Genomic DNA, 21,131 nt, shown 5'->3' on the forward strand with positions numbered 1-21,131 from the left:
TCAGGTATAATAATTATTAAAACAGTTGAAGACTCCGTTAAATTTTTAAAATCCCACTTTTTAATTTTCCCTTTATATTTCATATTTCCTAACCCATAACTTTTTTCCATTATCATTGTTTGGAATTTTATCTCCTATCCTTATTTTTTTCATCTCTCTTCATTTTGCCAAATGGGCATTATCTAAAGGATTGATCTCAGAACATAGTCACAGAATTTCAGAGTTGAGAAACATTTTAAAAACTATCTAGAACAACTCAAATTCATTTCTTAATAATCTCTAAAGAAATATCGGGTTTTGGATCATTCAAATTATTAGGAAGTTTAATCCTTATATCAAACCTAAAATTGCCATTAAGCAACTTCAGTAGATTGCTTCTGATTCTGCCTTTCAGAATCTTTCAAATATTTGAAAACTTGACGATCCTTTCAAGCATTTGAAAACAGCTCATATAATTCTTTTAATTTCTCTGGGCTTTTTCTATCCCCGATTCCTTCAATCATTCTTTACATTTCATAGACTTGAAGTCTATTACCATGCTGGTTATCCTCATTTAGACAATTTCCAGTTTATCAATGTTCTTAAATTGTGGCACTAATAAAGATGGTGATGATAATAGCTAGAATACAGCTTATGTAGCACTTTATACATTTTATTTCATTTGATTTTCATAACAGCTTAGGAAGTGAGTTATTATCATCTACATTTTAAAGATAGGGAAATGGAGGCAGAAAGAGATTAAGTGACTTGCCTAGGGCCACACCGGTAATAAGTATCTAAAACCTATGGAATTCAGATCTTCCTTACTCCAGGTCCAACACTCTTATCTACTGCAACATGAAGCATTTAACTAATTCAGAACTGAACTCAATAGCCTATACATGGTTTGATCAAATAAGAGCATAGTGGGACATACTTTCCATCAATATATATAGCTCAAGAATGGCATTATGTTCCTTGGTTGCAACATCCCACCGTTGACTTAGATCAACTTTTATTGAACTTGTAACTAAAGACCCCTGTAATTTTTTCAGATAATCCATAATATAAACATTACTTTCACATCTTGTATTTATGAAGTAAGTTTCCTGAACTTAAGATTAAGACTTTACATTTATCTATATTTAATTTCATATTATTTGATTCAGATTTGCTAGCCTGTCAAGATGCTTTTTGATCTTGCTTGTGCCATCTAATGTATTTGATGTTGCTCCTAAATTTGTTTCATCTACATATTTGATAAGAATCAGCCTTTTTGTTTTAAGTTTTTGATAAAAGTGTTAAAAAGCACCGGACCAAATCCAAGGACACTTCCCTGGAGACTTCCTTGCAAGTAGGCATAAAAAACTACCAATGTTTATTCCTTGTGACTGCCCATTCTATAAATTTAATTCATTGGATTGTGCTATTATCTAATCCAGTTTTCTTCTTCTTTCACAAGAAGAGCAAGATGTAATTTTTCAGACATATTGAGGTACATGGCTAGTGTTAATGCTGACTAAGTTATTAATATTTTTTGGCTCATCATGTTACTATTTTGAACTAGTAATCTAAAATCCACCTGCCTCTGGTCTTTTTTTTTTTTTTTTTTTAATTCTCTCTTCATATTTCTTCTATCTCATAATGATGAGGCTGTTTTTTTTTTTTTAACCCAACAGTAGTGAGATCTTTTGGGATTCTGATTCTATAATCTGATATGTGAACTTTTATTCTCAGATTGTTGTATCATCTGCAAATTTGATAAACATGCTATCTCAGTCTTTCTTTACAACACTGGCAGAAATAATGAACATCCTTGATGTAAGGATAGCTTTTTAAGTGCTTCCTTCAACGACTTCTTACAAGATCACTTCAACTCAAAAGAAACCAACATTGTTACTTGGATGAAATCCTTTTGGATGAGTTCATGCTTAGAAAAGATAATCTATAAAATTTGGAAGGAGAAGAATTTTTGATTTATTATTTAATTATTATGATTGAATCTTGATTTGTAATTAATAAAATTGTTTAGCCCTCCTAGTTTGGGTACATGAAAATCTTATTTTTTAATTTTTATTTTTTATATATATTTTTATTTAATTTATTATTAATTAATAATTTATTATTGTGCAAATCTGTCCATGTTTTTCTATGATCATTGAGTTCATCATCTTTCATAGGACAGTAGCATTCCATCATGATCATATATCACAATTTAGCCATTCTGCAATTTCTAATTCTTTGACACCACAAAAAGAGCACCTACAAATATTTTAGAACAGATTCTTTTCTTTTTTCCCTAATCATCCTAATTTTTTGGCCAATCTGATAGTATAAAATGATATCTCAAGGTTGTTTTCATTTGCATTTCTCTAATCAATAATGATTTATAACATTTTTTCAAACAACTATAAATTGTTGTGATTTCTTTGTCAGAAAACTACCTGTTCATATTCATTTTCAATTTGGGAATGATTCATATTCTTAAACTATCATCCAACCAAAACCTCACTATCTTACTCTTGAGTGTATCAGATGCTTTGTTGAAGTCATATCTCTTTATATTTTGCTGTCCTATCAAGATTGAATATCACTATCTTTGCTGGATAGGATAGTAATAAAATTTAAATTATTTAGTTCTTTTATTCTCTTTTGCCAAAGCTGTGAGCCTATCCCTTCCCTGTTCTTGCTTCAGACACAGATTCAGACACAGACAACAAAAATCTCTTCTACCTAAAATTTTTGAGGAGCCTGGTTCATTCTGGGCTTTTGGTTCTTTTATGATTATTAGAGGTTAATGAAATGTTTGTATTTGTACTCAATAATTCACCTTCTCCTTCCAAATTTTTCAGGTTATCTTTTTTAAGCATGAACTCATCAAAAAGGATTCCAACCAACCATGTTTGTTTCTTTATGTACTTTGCCCCTTCTTTTTTTCATCTTCTTTGGTATAACATTTCCTTGAATAGTTAGAATTTCATTTTTAAGGACTCTGCTATATTTAAACCATATTAATTTAGACTGTTTTAGGATCTCTAGTTATATCATTATATTGATCTTTTCTCTTTAGTTAAATCTGTGGCTCTTTTGATTTCCAAGGCTGGTCTTTCTACCAGTGCCCTTAATTCCAACTCCTTCTTCCCTTGCTTGAAAGATGGAATGGTGCAGTGGATAGAATGTGTAATCCAAGAGATGAAAATCAATAAAATTGAGTTATCATCAAAAAATGCTATGATCCAGTTGTAAAATGCAGAGTTCCAGAGAAATCTTTAGAGAAACTGGGAGTCCTCTCTCATATGATTTTGGACATAATTTGTTCCTCATCGTCTTGGTTATGATAATAGTTACAAAAACATATTGCTGAAGAATGATAAAGAGAAGGAAAGGATGAAATTCTGAGTCATTCTAAGATTTGAATGAACAGTATTGGTAATATACTTCTCTTTGCTTTGTCATAAATAAAGTCAGTGGTTAAGGACAGGATTGAAAGTTATAGCTCAACAACCTAAGAACTCAACTTGGATCTCACCTCTGACAATGGGCAAATTTCCCTTATATCTTAGTGTCCTCAGATAAATAAAATAACATCTAAGATAACTTATCTTATCTCAGATAGATAAAATAACATCAATCTATCTCTAGCAGCAGCATGGGATAAGAGCTAGTGCTCAGGGTTAGGATGATATGAATTAGAATTTCACCATGTACATTAACTTTGTGATCTTGAATAAGTGCTCAAATATTGACATTTGCTATGTACAATAATGTACAGTAGTAGAGCAAATATGGAGATAAGATATGGTTTCTCTCCTCAAGAATTTCTCTCTACCTTTCTTTTATTCCCTAGTATACAGATTTCTAGAACCAGATCCCTTTTAGTAACATGTACAATGCTAAGAAATTAACTTCTTTTGAGAAAAATATAACCCTAGGTAAAATATTTATGATTCATCAATAAGTATCAGTAATATCTGTGAAGCTCTATCTCCTTTGAAAACTTCAAGCTTACTTTATTATCCATTGAAATATTATTGTGGAATAATTACAGCATCAAAATTATTTCATTTATTCATTCTCCTTTCTCTTTTCAACATTCAAGACACTTGTGCTCATGCCTTTACTTGTTGAATTTATCACATTCTACTTTGAATTTGTAGTTATTTAGAGGTAACAATGGCATAAAGAGCTGGTCTCAGAGCCATGAAAGCCTAGGTTCAAATTCTACTTTTGACATATATTGGGTTTGTGACTAGTGAGATGTAGCATCCCTAAGACTATAGGTTGTAGCAAAGGTGTCAACCTGCTCTGGTAGAGGGAGTTTCTTACTTGGGAATCCCTATTGCAATGAAAGTACAGGTCTAAATCCCAAGTCATTTATGTAAATATAGATTTTATGAGGTATCCTCTTTGAGATCAAGGATTATGGGATTCTCTTTTATCTTTTCATTCCTAACAGTGATTAGTGTAGTGCACAGTAAACACATATTAATTAATTGTATCAGATATTTCCTAAACAAATCAGAGACTCTTGCCACCAGAGACTTTACAAAATGTCCTTGAAAGTTCTATCTGGAGTCAGGAACCTTGGGTTCTATTCTTGGCTCTATTAATTGTAAGGCCTTTGTCAAGTCACTTAATTTTTTGGAAAGAAATCTTTCTTTTCCTTATCTGTAGGGTAAGGAAGATGATCTTAATTCTGATCCTGTCATTTTACAACTCTTGGTTCTTGAAAACTATGGAAATTATGCAAATCCTATTAAGACTGAATCATTTTTATTATGGGTCCAGAAATATCTATTGTTTTGGGACCAGTCTAGCTAAGTTTGGAAAGTCTTGTCACCAGGTCAGCTATGGAGTAAATGATTTTTAGGCCATTGTAACTTGAAAAGTGGGCAACTCAGGCAAAGAGAGGTTACAATTACAATAAGGGGGTGAAATCACATTGAAGATAGGTTGAATGCATTAAGTATTCAAGTATTGTTGTCATTATGACAAACCCATTTACTCGTATCAGATGTTCAATGGCATCATCTATGCATATGCTATAGGGTATATTAATTAGAAAAAAATAAAATAAGTATCCCTAGTACTTTTCTGAAAAGTGTTGCATTAAGAGACATTTTGTCAATCATTGTAGTTATATGAAACTTGCATTAGAAATACCTACAAATCAACAAGGACTTTTTTTTTCTTTCCCTTCTACCCCCTCAATTTCTAGGATCAAACCTGGAATAGTAGCTATACAATCAGAAGAATCAACAATCATATATTTTTTCCTCTGACGTCATTTTGGTTGTTCATATAGAAATTCAAAAGCTTAGTTAGCTTCTTGTGTATTCTGGACTGGTTACTAACTGGGAATCACTGGCACTTGGAAATTCTACCATATCTTCATCCTTATCAAGGCAGTCATTCACCTGACTGATTTTTTTCATTTCTCTTCAGATTGTTTAGGTGTTATGGAGACAAAGACACACCCTGAAAACTGCTAGTTGACTCAGATACTAGATAATCCCCTTTCTTTCTACAACTCCTTAAATTTTTCAGCTCCAAGTACATAGAATAAAAACTAGATCTGCCTACTGAACCTCTCCAATCCTATGCATGTCTATTCTTCCTTCAAAGACTGTTTTTCCCTAAACTAGTTACTTTAATATTATAGGCCCTATACACAATTGGTATTTGCAATTAATGTTTGTGAAAAGTAATTTATTACTGGTTGAAGAGTCTAAAAAATTTGAATCAGACATTCTATGAATGGTACAAAACCATATATAAACCATTTCATCTAGAGATAAACAGATAATTCAGAGGATGTTGGTATAATGAGTAAATTAATCTAAGACGGGATCTCACTTTTTTCCCCCGTCATGATAAGCGTGATAAACATAACCCATCAGGACCCAAAAGTACAGGGAGAAATTGCCATATGTAAATTTTCTTGAACAGAATCAAAAGTTTAGAACTCTTATTTTCTTAATAGAATTCATTTAAGCAGTCTCTAGGCACTCACACACATCTACCCCACATGACAATTATCCCTTACCAGTAGTTTCTACTTCCCACACAGTTGTTGAGCCATTTGCAGTGGTGGTCAAAATCAGCGATGCACTTATTGCAGGCACTGCAATGTTTGGCTTTCACCCCCCTGGTAAAGGGAAAAAGAGAGATGGGTGGTGTTGATCAACTTGACTATATTCTTGCACATGTATCTTGTAATAATGAGTTTAAAAATCACCTCATATCAACAACTAAAGAAGAAAGTTTTTAAAGGATGTCTCTCTTCCCTCTCTCTATTCCTGCACCTGCCTCATTTTATTAAAAAACAAAACAAACAAACAAACAAAAACCTCCCGCACCAAGGAGTTCACAAAAGACTGTTTAGCAACTATTGGCTAAGAGTCAATTTCTATTCAGTTATTTCAGTTATGTCTTACTCTCTAAGATCCTATTTGGGATATTCTAGTATCCTGAGATACTGGACTGATTTCCCTTCCTTTCTCCAGGTCATTTTACAGATGAGGAAACAAGGGCAAACAGGATTAAGAGATTTGCTCAGGATCACACAGTAAGTTCTGAGACCAGATTTGAATTGAGGAAGAGTAGAAGAAATGGACCATCGAAAATCCTCCTCCATCTTACAGAGGAAAAAATAGGTCCAGAGAGATAAAAGTGATTTGTCAATTCTATAGCTAAGGAATGAATAAACCATTGGGATACCTCAATTCTACTGCAGATATAACACAATTTCCTGACTCCAGGTCCTATATTCTGCTACACTACCTAGTAGCCCCTTAAGGATCAGTTAGTGGCCCCCTTTGAAAAAATTGCTTTTAGACTGGATTTCTCTTCTCCCAGGTTGAAGGGCTAGTGGCCCTTAAAGGAACTGAGTATCCTGATGACCAATATGGAAGTTCTGACTTAGATCATTTCACTTCTCTTCAGGTAACCTGGTGCCTGCCCTGCCTCCCTTCTTCCAAAGCTCCCTATATTGTTGTGGGACTTAGTAATAGAAACCTAATGGGCTTTTAGTCCTACTACATGCAGCTCAGAATTCTTGAGCTTATGTGATCCATTAATCCCAGCCTTCCCATTAGCAGGATTTATAGGCGTACCCTGTCACATCTGATTGGGACGTTTTTGTTTTCCTTAATAGGGTGTTCAACTTAGAGGAGCAGCATGAACCTGATTTTCTGCTAGAGAAGAGGAAATGTAGCTTATCCAGCATTTTACTAAGCACAATGACCCCAAAGCTTCCTCAGTGCTGGTGTTATTATCCCCATTTGAATATCAGTTCATTTTATCTAGCAATGTGAAGTCAAATCACATGTATTTCTAGTTCTGACACTTACTAGCCAAAGATTAATTAAATGGCTGGCCTAGAAAAGTCCCTTACATGATCTGGGTTTCAGAACCTCATCTGTAAAATAGAAACAATGACTACCTACTGCACAAGCAAGCAAAGGACTTTCCTGAATACAACCCTAGGAGGCAGAGTCATACTCCAGTAGTCAAGATGACCAACCTAAGGCCATCTGGGACTTTTGACTCCAAGTACAACACACTTTCTGACATCTTTATTAGCTATCAGAAGAATAGAATATCCAGCTTCTTCAGCGTTAGCAAAGAAAATTGTTGATCAAGACTTTTAAAAACATAACAAGGGTTCTGTATGAAGGGTCAGGACAGGGACCGAGTTCAAAAGATACATTAATAGATGACATTGTCATTACTTACATTGATATAGGACTTTAAATATGTTTTATCATTTGACCCTCACCTGGGAAGTAAATATTCTTATTATCCCCATTTTTACAAAGGTGAGGAAACTAAGGCCGAAACAGAGAGATTAAGTGATTTGCCTAGTGTCATACAACCTTAGAATTTGAGCTCATGGTTCAGAGTCCATATGATACCACTATACCACCTAATTGCCAGAAGTAGGCAAATTAAAACCTGTACCCTATTTTTATATTGCTAAGAGCTAAGAATGGTTTTATATTTTTAACAAAAACTGTTTTATATCTACAATAAAATGATTTAAAAATATTAAAATCATTTTAAAGTCACAGACTATATACAAAAACAGGTGGTGTGATTTAGCTCACAAAAACAGGTGGCACATTTAGCCCATGGACAACATTTGGCCAACATATCTGTAGGATCATACATTTAAAGATAGAATCTTACAGGCCATCTAATCCAATCCCTTATTTTACAGATGAGGAAACAAACCAAGAGAGATGGCTTGTCCAAAATCATTCAGATAGTAAATGAAAGATCTAGGCTTTGAATCTTTCTTCCAATTCTGATACTGATATCCTTTCCACTAAACTATGACAACTCCATAGTGATTGTATATCAAGTAGTTGTCTCAAGAATGTCTCACAAGAGCCTTAGCGTGTTACTGCATATACAAAAGGCTGATGATGGTATTAAGGTCTTCAGTGGTGCTAAAAGTATTCAGGAAAAAAAAAAAGCTTCTTCTGTCACAAGATATGGATACAGAAGGTCCATTCCTGGCCTAGATCCTCTATTGTCTATAACAGTATTCTTTAATTTTATATGAAGAATCCAAGAAAACTGCAACCTCCAATAAAGCCTTCTGACATCTTGAAGGTTTTTTTTGTTTTGTTTTGTTTTGTTTTTTTTGGTAACTAGTATTGACCTTTATTACTACTCACTCCAACTTCTGATTGGATCTTGTTCCTTGCCCTGAATTTGTTTCATCAATCTGTCACATCATCCCCTAGAAAGTGCTAGTACATATGATAAAACTTATGTTCAATTCCCAAGACATCAAGCCTGTAAGGTTGAAAAACTCTCCTCTCTCTCTTTCTCTCTCTCTCTCTCTCTCTCTCTCTCTCTCTCTCTCTCTCTCTCTCTTCCCCCCTCTCTCTTCCTTCTTCCCTCCCCCCCCCACCCTCTTTAAAGAGGGATCTCTTTAGAAAGATCTCCCTCTTGTGGAGGTTTTGGGTGGGGTAGGTACTGTCTTTTCAGAAAGCCCCTAGGAAAAAGATGTTACTCTTTTTGACTTTGTGATGGAAGAAAATGGAAGTGGTGATGTGGCAGGATGACTTACACTGTGACTTCACACAAGTGGCAGAATTGGTTCTGAATCACATGCTTATGTTTGGCCCTATCCAAGATAGGCATAATCCCGCCATAATTTTCTTTGTGCCGTACGTTTGAATCAGCTGGGTCAATTGTGACGGCAGTAATATGAACAATAAGATGAAATCCAAATAATAAGCCAATTGCCTGAGAGGGTACAAGTTAAGGAACACTAGAATAATATAGTTATTTGTATGATTGTATATATTTAAATATTTATCAATAAGAGATAAAAAAATCCATCTTTCTACTATATATAAAGTCTGGGTCCCATGCAAGGTAGGACCCACAAGATAATAGTGAACAATCCTTTGAGCCACCTTCAGTGACTGCATCTATGTCTTGCCACTGGACCCAGATGGCTCTGGAGGAGAGAGTGAGGCAGGTGACTTTGCATAGCCCTTCCTCACTTAAATCCAGTTGCATGATATGGCATCATCTTCCTGACATCATGGTCCTCTTCAAGAATGAAGGACCAATAACAATATATACGCACATGTGCATGTGCACATACACACACACACATATATACAGGCATAAATACATTCACACACAAATGTGTGTGTATATCACAGCAGAATGAAGAGAAATTCCATTCAAAATAACCAGAGAATGTATAAAATACTTGAATTCACCCACCAAAATATATATAACTACAAAACATTCTTATAGTTGAATGTGAGTATAAAACTTTTTTTACAGAAATAAAGACATACCTAATTAAGTGGTTGCTTAATTGCTCATGAGTGACCTTTGCTGATATAATATACATGATAATTCTGTCTAAATCAGTTGACTTATTCAGTGGTATGCTAATCAAACTGCCAAAATTTTACTTTAGAGAACTAAAAAAAAAAAAAAAAAGATTCATGTGGAGGAACTAAATTAGGTCATTATTTTCATGGAAAACAATAAAAAGATGTTGAAGAGGTCCAGTTGTACTAAATCTCAAACTACATAGCAAAGTATTAATCATCAAAACTATTTGGCATTAGCTAAAAAAATTTTTAAAAAAAGAACTTGATAAATGGGAAGAGATTAAGTACACAACATACACAGGTAAACACAAAGATTCTAACTATTGAGACAAAAATTCACTAATAGAACTAATAACTAATAATAATAGTTCTAAAGAACTAATAGAAAAACTGATAGAACTTAGGTTCACATCCACTACATATCACAAGTTTCAAATGGATAAATGACCTCATCATAAAAGATCATATCCAAAACAAATTACAGGAGCAAATAACTTATTTTTCTCAAGTATAAAAGGGGAAAATTTATGAACAGACAAGGGATAAAGATCATCCTAGGAGATAAAAAGGATTGATTATTATATGAAAGTAAAAAGATTTTGCACAAATAAAATCAATGTGATTAAAATTAGAAATGAAACATTTAACTAGAGTAAAAATCTTTGTAGCAAGGTCTGTTATCTAAGATATATAAGGAACCAATTCAAATATATAAGAATGATATATATATATTTTTTATGATATATTTTAATGATAAATTCTATAAAAATGATATATCAAAAGGATATAAACTATCAATTCTTAAAAGAAATCCAAAATATTGGTAGCTATATAAAATGCTTCAAATTTATGAGAAATAAAAATCTAAACATTTTTGAATTTCTATTTCATATCTATTAGAATAGCAAAGATGACTCAAAAAAACAATTGTTGGAGAGACTTCAAGAAGATAGTCATATTGGTAAGTAATTTGGATCTATGCCCCCAAATCACTAAATTGTGCACACCTTTTGACACGACTGTACTTAAGCTATACCTATATCTCAAAGAGATTGAAGAAAAAGATACATATGCATCAAAATATTTGTAGTAATCTTTTTATTACAGCAAAGATTTGGAAACAAAAGGCCTACCCATAAATAGAGGGATGACCAAATAAATTATAGCATATAACTATAATAGAATATTATTCCATTAAGAGAAATGACAAAAGAAATGGTTTCAGAGAAACTTTAGAGGGCTTATATGAACTGATGCAGAGTGAATTAAGCAGAATCAGAAAAACAATGTATAAAGAAATATCAATAGAGTAAAGAAAAATAGTGTTGAAAGAATTAAGAGCTCTGGTCATTGCAAAGAGCAAACAAGACTTGAGGTTTCTTGATAGACCCAAGATATAGAATATGACATATATTTTTGGACATGGCAAGTGTGAAATATACAGAAAAGAATAAAATAAAGTTCAGTTGGAAACACAGACAAGCAGGACTGATTTAAAAAGCAATCTGGTAAATGTATTACATTCTCTAAAAAAAAAAGGCCTTATGCTATGGTTTTATGATTTCATTTAAAATCATCTTGTGCTTGTCTCTTTTATATATGTTAATATTCCTTACTCTTTTGAGGGGGAGAGGGATACATGTAATTCAGGGAAAATGAACACTTGAAAATTTTTAAAGAAAAATCACTTCTCTGTGCTTGCTCTTATACAATTTTCTGTGCAATGGAATAAATTAAAATATTTTGTGTACTAAATTAATTAGAAGGATGAATTTTTAACTGAACAATACTGACCTTTGAATTCTAAAAACAAAAACAAAAAACAAGTTCAACCAACTGTTCAGAATATCTCAACTTCTCAGCTATTGGAAAGCAGGTCATTTGTCAATGGGAGCTTTGTAAGAAAGAATGAGGAAAGTGAGTCTAATTGAGTCCTAGAATGGGTTGGGCCTCTGTACTTTGAAATAAACAATGGGAGGGGGTTAACTTCTTTCAGTCTTGACTTAAGAGTCTAAGCCCCTCCTTATACAGAAAACAAGGGGAAAAAAAGATATTGATCATACTTATTATGTTCCTGAATCTTTTCATATCATATAATTTGCCATCTGAGATGAGAAAATTGGGAAAGGTCTTTAGTATATCATAGCAATAGAAGAGGGAGAAAAGGAGGAAAGGAAAAAAGGTAAAAATAAGAGAAAAAAAGGAAGATGGAGAGAAATAAAAATAAGCAAATGGTAGAATACCCAATTAAATGAGACTTTATATTTAAATTGCTTTTAAGTTCATATGATAAAATTGTCTACTAGTAGGAAACAAGTATAGGCAAAATTTGAGAAATTTGAAGTTTTGTTAAAGTTCCTTTTTCCCTGGCCTTAATGCCTGTGCATTTATTAAGCTGAGTTTGTCAAAATTTCCTTGTACCTTTTCTTTGGCATCAACATTTTCTATACTACACAAAATTTTCATTAGATCTATTTATTACTACTGTCATCCTACTAGCCAAAGCTATCTTCCCCTAGAAGGTCTACAGGCTAAGGAAAAAGCAAACCAACATTATCTGCAGCAGTATGCTTTGAGTTTTCTATTCTCTCTTCACTTTCCCCACCTCTACCATTCCATATTATGGCACAGTAGAAGCATTCCTTGGGTTTGTTAATGACAGGGAATAAAGTGAGATGGAAAATCATTCTACAGAGGCAATGTTGAGAACTTTTTTTTTTTTTTTTTTTGGTCCCGGAGGCTTCTGTGCACATTTAGGTCCAGATTCCTCTAAAAGGATACATCAGAAGAAAAGTAGGGAGATGTTGATAAAGAAATTTCGCTAGTAGATTTCCTCATTATCAGAATGAAAGCATTAATCATTGCTTTTAAAGTTCAAAGTAGACCTATAAAGTACATTTTTTAATCATCAGTTTATGAGACCTGGGTCCTTAAATCTGTAATCATATCATGCTGATATATTCCCCCTAGAGACATTATGTGGCCAAAATCTGACAATTTTCTGGTTGTGTCTCTGGTTGGTCTAAAAAACTGGGTGATGAGCACAGACTCCCCTATGAATCTTGGAGAACATGTTTCTAGCATTCTCCTGGGATCAAAGAGAATAAATGAATTTTATAAACTCTCTGCCTTCTATCCTGTTTGTCCTTCACTGGAGTAGTATAGTAGAAAGAAGTCTGCTCTAAGAGTCAGGTAACCTGAGTTCCAGTGATAATCCTTCCATGTCTGTTGGAGGTGACTTTTGGACATTCACGTCATGTTTCTCAGCCTCAGTTTCCTCATTTGGAAAACAAGGGATTAGGACCTAGATGGATCTGAAATTCCTTGTAACTCTATACCTCTTGGTTTCTATGATGCTAACACAAATATAAATCTCCATGGATACAAAACAAAAATGGAGCAAAGCAACTATACAAAGCCCATTTACTTTCCTATTAGGCCCATAGTCCAGGCCTCATTAGTCAGGCCCTAATTTCTTTTAGGGCCTTGAAACCTTGACCAGAGACCATTTTTTAATTGCCTGACATAGTTACAAATCCTAACTTCCCCAGAATACACATAGAAGGTAAGAGAAATGAGGAGGTGGGTGGGAAGCATTGAAAAAATATGTTTTGGGAGAATAGGAATTAAAATTTTCATTTATGTTGCTGCCTTTGCATTAAGTTTTTCCTACCTTAAATCAGAGAATCATAGAATAAAAATAAAAGTCAAATTCTTTTACTAGTAAAGCAAATGAAAGTGGAAGTAAAGTCACTAGTGAATTTGTGAAGACATACATACACTTGTGTTAATTTTTTTTAATAGCAGTAATTTACTGCTATCCAGTTGTTGATATTGAACTTTGTTTTACAGTCTAGAGTACATTCAGTTTTCTCATTGATAAAATGAGGAAGTTGGATTAAGATTATAGATTTAGAATTGGATGAAACATTGGTCATTGCTTTATTCAACTCCCTCATTTTACTGACAAGAAAATAAAGATGATAATCATTAAGGACTGAATTTGACCTGCATCACACAGTATGATAGTAAATGGTATAGTGAGTTTCTGAACTGAGTTCTTCTGATGACCAATTGAGGTTAAGTCTCAACTCAAGTATCAAATTCAAGATGAAACCTTTCCTGACACTTCCTTTTCCCTGGCTTCCCAAAACTAATAATGTTTTCCTCTAAGTACTAGATAAACTTTATTCTATATATAGGATAGTTAGGTGATACAGTAGATAGAGCACCAGGGCAGGCAGACCTGGGTTCAAATCTGGTCTCAAATACTTACTAGTTGTGAGACCCTGGGGAAGTCACTTAATCCTGTTTGCCTCCATTTCCTCATCTATAAAATGAGCTGGAGAAGAAAATGGCAAACCATTCCAATAGCTTTACCAACAAAACTGCAAATGTGATCATAAAAAATTGTACAGGATTGAAACAACTCAACAACAAAAAATTTTGTATATACCTTTGTTTGTACATAACATAACATGTTGTTTCCCCCCCTGAACTTTAGACTTAGGACTGCTTTTACCGTTATTTGTGTTTCCACTGGGTGTTTTAAGATGTTTATTTACCAATTTTTATATATACCCATTGATTTATATAATTGTTATTTTCTTTTAATTTCTATTTAATTGGGTTATCTTCTTTGGCTAAATTTTATATTCCTTGAAGGCAAGGGCTGTTTTAAGTTTGTCTTCATGTCCCCACTACTTAGCTTAATGTTGGGCATATATTAGGTGATTAGGTGATAACCACTGGTTAATGGTTAATGGCTTGTTCTTCACACATGCCACAGTGAAAGATGATATTTAAGGTCTCTACTGGCTCTGGCATTCTGTGACTCTCTGATCTAATGATGCTTTTTAATAACATTTAGAAGTTGGAGACAATAGGTTATATTAATGACTCTATGTGAACCATTCATGGAAGTGGAACTTTTGGATCTAGTTTCTAAGCAAAGAAGGTAAGTTTCAAGTGTCTGAGCCTAACCTCTGTGTTTTTTAGTCCTATTAATGAACATATGTCTCTGTCATTTATCCAAATCTAAATATGTAATCACACAGGTAGGTAGTAAATGGTGTAGTCAGTTTCTGAACTGAGTTCTTCTGATGGCCAGTTTAGGAAGAGTCTCAACTCAAGTATCAAATTCAAGATTCAGATCTTATACAAGATAAGATTGAGGCAGCCACTTTGATCTTTGCTTGAAAAATAAGGAAACTGGCTAAAAGAGATTATAAGATTTGACAAAAATCATTCAGTGAGTCAGATTTTGTTTAAGACACTGCTCCATTTATCTATGACTACATGAAGACAAGAATCTCCTGAGGCAACCATTTTATGCCAACAGCACTCTCTGCTCCGATCAAGCTATGACATTCTGTCCTTTGAGAAAACTATGTGTCTTTCCTCCTTTCTTATCTTTACCCTCACCATTCTCTATGACTGTAATGTCTTTTTCACCTTCATCTTCTACTGACTCCTCCCCCATACTTTAAAGCAAAAGTTCTTCACTTGAGTTTCATAATTTGATCTCATGGAGTCCATGAATTTGGGATGGGAAAAAGTGACACCTTATTTTACAAACTTCTAAATATATCATTCTCTTCAGTTATTTTAAAAAAAGAATTCTGGGAAATGGTACTTAAGTTTCATCACATTGTCTAAGTGATCCCTGATCCACAAAAAGGTTAAGAACCTCTGCTGTGAAGCTTTAACTCAGAACACTATCTGTTCCATTAAACCTACTCTTGTTTCCTACAAGTAGTAGCAATCAATTATCAAGCACTTATTAAATGTCTACTCGTCAGTAAACAAATCTCTATGGAGAAACCATGTTAAGCACTGGAGGAAAATACGACATTAAGCATGGACCAAGTGAGCCCAGGTGTGCCAGGAAACATGGCCCCATGGGAGTGACTGAATTAGCTGAGGTGGTATATGATCAATATGGAATACTATTGTGCTGTAAGAAATCATGAACTTGATGATCATAGAAAAACATGGATAAACTTGCATAAAATAATGAAGAGTAAAATGAGCACAATCAAGAGAAGGCTGTTTATAGTAACAGCAATATTATTTTAAGAACAACTTTGAGTGATTAAGTTATTTCAGCTATAATAAAATTCCTAAATTAACTAAAAAAAATTAAGACCCTATCTGTATCCAGAGAGAAAACTAATAAATACAAGTATATATAGAATAATTTCACACAGACTCTCACACAGATGTATATGTCTATTAGACAAATTTAGAGTGGGGTGAGGGGAAGGAAGAAAAAAAAGAAAAGAAAAAGAAAAAAGAAAAAGAACGATGAATTTATTATACATTTGAAAGGAATAGCAAGTTGCACATAACAGATTTGTAATTTCACATGCAATTGTATTTTTATTATGGTATATTATGGAAATGCTTGTTTTACTTAACATAAGAAGAAAATAAAATTTTAAAATAGCACATATGTAGTAAGGGATATCCTTCAACTTTGGGACAAGGTCACATCTAGTAAAGTATGAACACACATAGTTATAATCCATAACATTATATGACAAATGAAATCAGAGGGCTCCAAAACAAGATGCTATGTGAGGTCCAAAGGAAAAGAATTGTTAACAAAGGAAATGATTAAAGAAGGTTTTTTAGAACAAAGTAGAAACTGATTTGGGATCAAAAGAACAGTTAGTTCAACTAATCAGGATGGGGATGGAAGGTATTCCAGATATAAAGAGCAAATATTGAGCATGTAGTCTGGCTCCAGAGAGTACTTATAGTTTGACACATCTGTAGAGTTTGTGAAAGAAATTTTATGAAATTAAGAGAGGAAGGTAAGATATACACTGGTTGTGGAGGACCTTGAATTCATGAAGTAATAGGGAGCTACTGAATGTTTTTGAGTAAAGGATTTTTTTTTAATATAGCACACAAGAAATACTTTGTTGAAAGAATGAATGAGGAAAATGCTAATTACAAAGCATGTGGAGGAAGACTGAACTACCCCGGAACTCAATCAAACAATTTGCCTATGATTGTTTGACCTTCTTCCTCTGTTGAGGAAGGGGTGGGAGGAGGCTTCTTTTGGAAAATTTGCTCAAGAGAATTTGTCTAACCTGCTTGTGGACCACATAGAAAACATGGAAAGAAAAAGAGTAAGACCAATGGCTACAGAAAGATGAAAGCATCCACTTAATTACTCTCTCCTCTTCTTAGCCCACAAAATCAGTCTGCAGAGGGAAAAGGAGAGAGTTTTAACAAATGGAAAACTTTTCTTCTTTGGGTAGCCCTGTATCTCATCAGAGTGAAGAATTACTACCTTCAGACTCTTGAGTACCAGAATTCATTTAGGATCCAAGAACTTCTTTACAGAGCAGAGCCAAGGGGAAAGTCAGGTCCTCCATTCAGATTCGCAGCACATATTCCATGACATTTCTCTTCTGACATGAAAAGAATTCAAAACATATCCTTCTACCAGTCCAGTCATCCAAATGATACTGTTCGGTATTCAGCCTGCATTCTCACTGCAGTGTTTAGTGGATTAGAAAATAGCCACGACTCCCCAGGGAACTTTGACAATGGATGCCATGATGTGTTTTGGTTGGTTACCAAGGAAGCAATTAACAATATTGTAAAGAGAGCTGACACTCACTAATGGGACTGAGCAGTACAATGAGAAGGTGTGTTTGCTTGACCAACGCAGGAAATCTCATTGTGTGCACCCTGTACTAGGGTATGCTTTCTCTTATTGTTTTAGAATAAGAATTTTGCTCCACGGGAAACATCACAACAGGAACCAGATAACATGAGACACACCACTACTCCAAAGAGAGGCTTAGAAGAGTTTGGGCAAAGTAGACAGAGGGATTTAAAACATCTTTTTGGCATTGAAAAATTTAGTTAAGATTTGTATAAAGAGATATTGTAAGGGAACACCAGGACAGAATGGACATGTTTGCTTCCATTGAGCTATCTCTGGTTTACTTGCTTTAGAAGCCAAATCTAAATACCTTGACAGCACATGTTATAAGAGCATGATCTTCCTAGCATGGGAACATAGATATTTATAGGATATCCTTGCACATTTAAAAAGAACTCCTGTTAAGGATTCAGGATCCCATCCTGAAATATATAATCATTGACTTTGAAAAAGATTGGTTCTAGAACTTCTGCCTTTGGTGGAGATCCCTATTTACTTTTGATAAATACAAAGTTGATCCTTCTGACTGCATTTAATGTTAAAGATATAATGTGAATGCTTTGGCTTTTTCTGAAAATCCATGGAAGGAAGATCCAAATGTCAACTCTTATTCTTCCTTGCAATTGGCTGCTCAGGAAGCTAAATTTCCCTTCAGTAAAATAGGAATAAGAAGTGCCTATCTCCCAGCGTTGTTGTAAGGATGAAAGAAGATATTTGTAAAGCACTTTGCAAAATTTATGGTCCATTGCATGCACTTAATAAAGGCTTTTTCCTTCCTTCTGTTTTTTCCTTTATACCCTGTAGGTACTTTCTAAAAGCACTAATAGATATAATTCCTGGGGGACATAAGATTTTATACTAGCTTTTTCTTTTGAAGGAGAGTAGCTTCAATCATATAATAATAATTCATATTTCAATAGCACTTTAAAATTCACAAAATGCTTTTCCCATATGATGTATGACAGTATTAACATTATTTTACTCATTTCACCAAGTAATTTATTAAGCTTACTTCAAAGGATCCTAAATATAGAGTTAGAATGGACTGTGAAAGTCATCTACATCCAAGTCCTCATTTTATAGATAAAAATCCTGAGATTTAAGGAGGGCATGTGGGGGAAGGGAAGAAGGAAAGAGATTTTTAAAAAGTCATTTTAATAGAGATCTTGTCTCCATCCTGTTTGTATGACAAAACATTTCTTTCAACAATAGCAGCATATGTTTAGCAAGTTAAACTGTCATTCCTATTTACTATGTATAGCTCACACACTGAAAAATATAGGGAACTTTTTTTTTGGGGGGGGCGGAAATCTCTGTCTAAAAATTACTTGTAAATTTAGTTGCCTACTAATTTCAGGATTCATTCAGCTAGTCAACATTCAATTCAACAAACATTTTTAAGTGCCTAATGTATGCATTCTGCTTAGAGAAGAGGAGGAGAGAAAAGGCAATACAAATACAATTTATATAAAGAAAACATATGATAATGGTGGGGGATAAGTGGAAAAGATCAGGAAAGGTCTCATAGTATTTAGTCGCCTACTAATTTCAGGATTCATTCAGCTATTCAACATTCAATTCAACAGACATTTTTAGGTGCCTAATGTATGCATTCTGCTTAGAGAAGAAGAGGAGAGAAAAGGCAACAGAAATACAATTTATATAAAGAAAACATATGATAATGGTGGGGGATATGTGGAAAAGATCAGGAAAGGTCTCATAGTATATGGCACTTAAACTGAACCTTGAATGTATCAAAGAATTCCAAGAAGTTATTTTGATTATGAGTACCTGCCATGTTACAGAATAATAAAATTTAAAATAAATATAATAAATCATAATGGAAAAAGAAATGTGTGATTTAGGGTAGTTTTACTTTCAGATTCTGTTTGATATTAGTTAATACTGGGTTTAACTAAGACACATTCCTCAGAGTGAATGAACTAAGCCACACTGCAACCAGTCTCACTGATTTTCATTCCAAGAAGAAATGTAGCTTCTTTCTGGGGCTTCAGAAGTTTTAGTCACTGCAGTGTTATGAGAATGATAGACTGACACCATAGCACATCCTAGCAACAATCTATGTTTAGTAAACAAATAGTGAATAAATTACCCGTCTATTGATACACTCCCTTTCGTAACACTGTTAACCTTTTCCCCTGTCCTATTTCAGAGGAAGAAGGGAAGAAGAAAAAAACAAGCCTAAAGCAAATGTTCCCATTGAAAGTTGAAAATGGCAAATTGAAGTTTTATCAAGTCACTTAAGGGCAAGTTCAATAAAAATGTACTCATTAGGTTCAAAGCTGTAGCATGTTACTGAAAAAGCCAGTTCTTTTCTGCTCCCCACGAATTCTGAAACAGTTGCTGCCAAGTTCATTTGTTTGCCTGAGGCCATGATACAATGTTCTTGCAGGGAGGTGATTTCCACAGACAAAATAAAATTACATCAGATATCAATTTATCACATATACACAATGCATTTTGTTAAACCAAGCAGCTATGCCTGTTTTCACTTTAGAAGAAAAATAAATGCTATGCACCATGATAACATGATAAGGTTGAGTGCAATTGTTGAGAGCACATTGGTCTCTGCACAGGATCAAACTTGATGAGGAATAGGGACTCACGCTGGAAAATTGCTGTCCATTACAATTTCACTCACCCTTTTATTGTGCATAAGGTACTTGCTTTTAGCCTCCCATGTGAAAGACTTCTTTTCATTGGTGATCTCTTTTCAATTCTATTTTCAGCCAAAGCCTTTGAGGAGAAATCCTTGTGTTCATTTGTCTTGATTTTTTTCCAGAACTATGATCATTGCCTCCTCCTGAAATAATACTGGAGCCCTCTAGTGGTCAAAATAATATCAATGATCAACCTTCTTTGTCACTGTGGCCTGAAGATGGTATTTATAGATGATGCAAGAGTAGGAGAAAAGCTTACATTTATTTGATACAACTGGCGTCATTCCAGGCTGCCATGGAGTTGGGTTTTGTTTTTTGTTTGTTAATTAACAATTAACAAGTCATTATTTGCTTTGTGCCAAGAAAAAATGCAAGAAAAGAAGGAAGGAAGGAAGAGGAGAGAGGGAAGAAGGAAGAAATAGAGGGAGGAAGGGAGGGATGGAGGAAACAAGATTTCTGTTCTAAAAGGAACTTACATTCTGTAGTTTAGGAGTATTGATTTAGAAAGATTTAGAATGAGAAAGAGAGGAGGGGGGAGGGAGAAAGAGACAGAGAGAGCAACAGAGGGAGAGAGAGAGAGACAGAGAGAATATATAGGGAGAGAGAAGGAACAAAGGAAAGCAAAAAGGAGAGAAAATGAAAAGAAGGAAAGAGAAAGATCCAGAGAGAGAAAGGAAGGAGAAAGTAGGATTCTGCCTTCAAGGAGCTTACATTCTATTGTTTAGGAGCATAGATTTAGAATTGAAAGGGAGTTTAGAGATCTAATCCAACTCCCTCATTTTACAGATGAGGAGACAGAGGCTTAGAGTGATGGCATGTCTTGCCCAGAATTATACAAGTAGGAAATGGGAAAATTAAAACTCAAGCCTAGGTCCCCCAATTTTAAATCCAACACTTTCCTCACTGTATCACACT

At 34.1% G+C, this 21,131-nt stretch overlaps 1 protein-coding gene across 2 annotated transcripts in view; it reads right to left on the reverse strand.

Moving 5' to 3' along the window:
• LOC100934839 (probable palmitoyltransferase ZDHHC11) overlaps nucleotides 1–21,131 on the reverse strand; it is a 161,199-nt gene that overhangs the window by 63,757 nt on the left and 76,311 nt on the right. For both annotated transcript variants that reach the window (XM_031946081.1, XM_023495892.2), the window contains exons 6-7: nucleotides 9,062–9,240; nucleotides 6,026–6,127 (exon numbers count right to left, since the gene is read on the reverse strand). In XM_031946081.1, the coding sequence (XP_031801941.1) occupies nucleotides 6,026–6,127; nucleotides 9,062–9,240 (281 nt within the window). The remainder of the gene's footprint in view (nucleotides 1–6,025; nucleotides 6,128–9,061; nucleotides 9,241–21,131) is intronic.

This window comes from Sarcophilus harrisii, chromosome 1 (assembly GCF_902635505.1).
Source record: "Sarcophilus harrisii chromosome 1, mSarHar1.11, whole genome shotgun sequence".
NCBI lineage: Eukaryota > Metazoa > Chordata > Mammalia > Dasyuromorphia > Dasyuridae > Sarcophilus > Sarcophilus harrisii.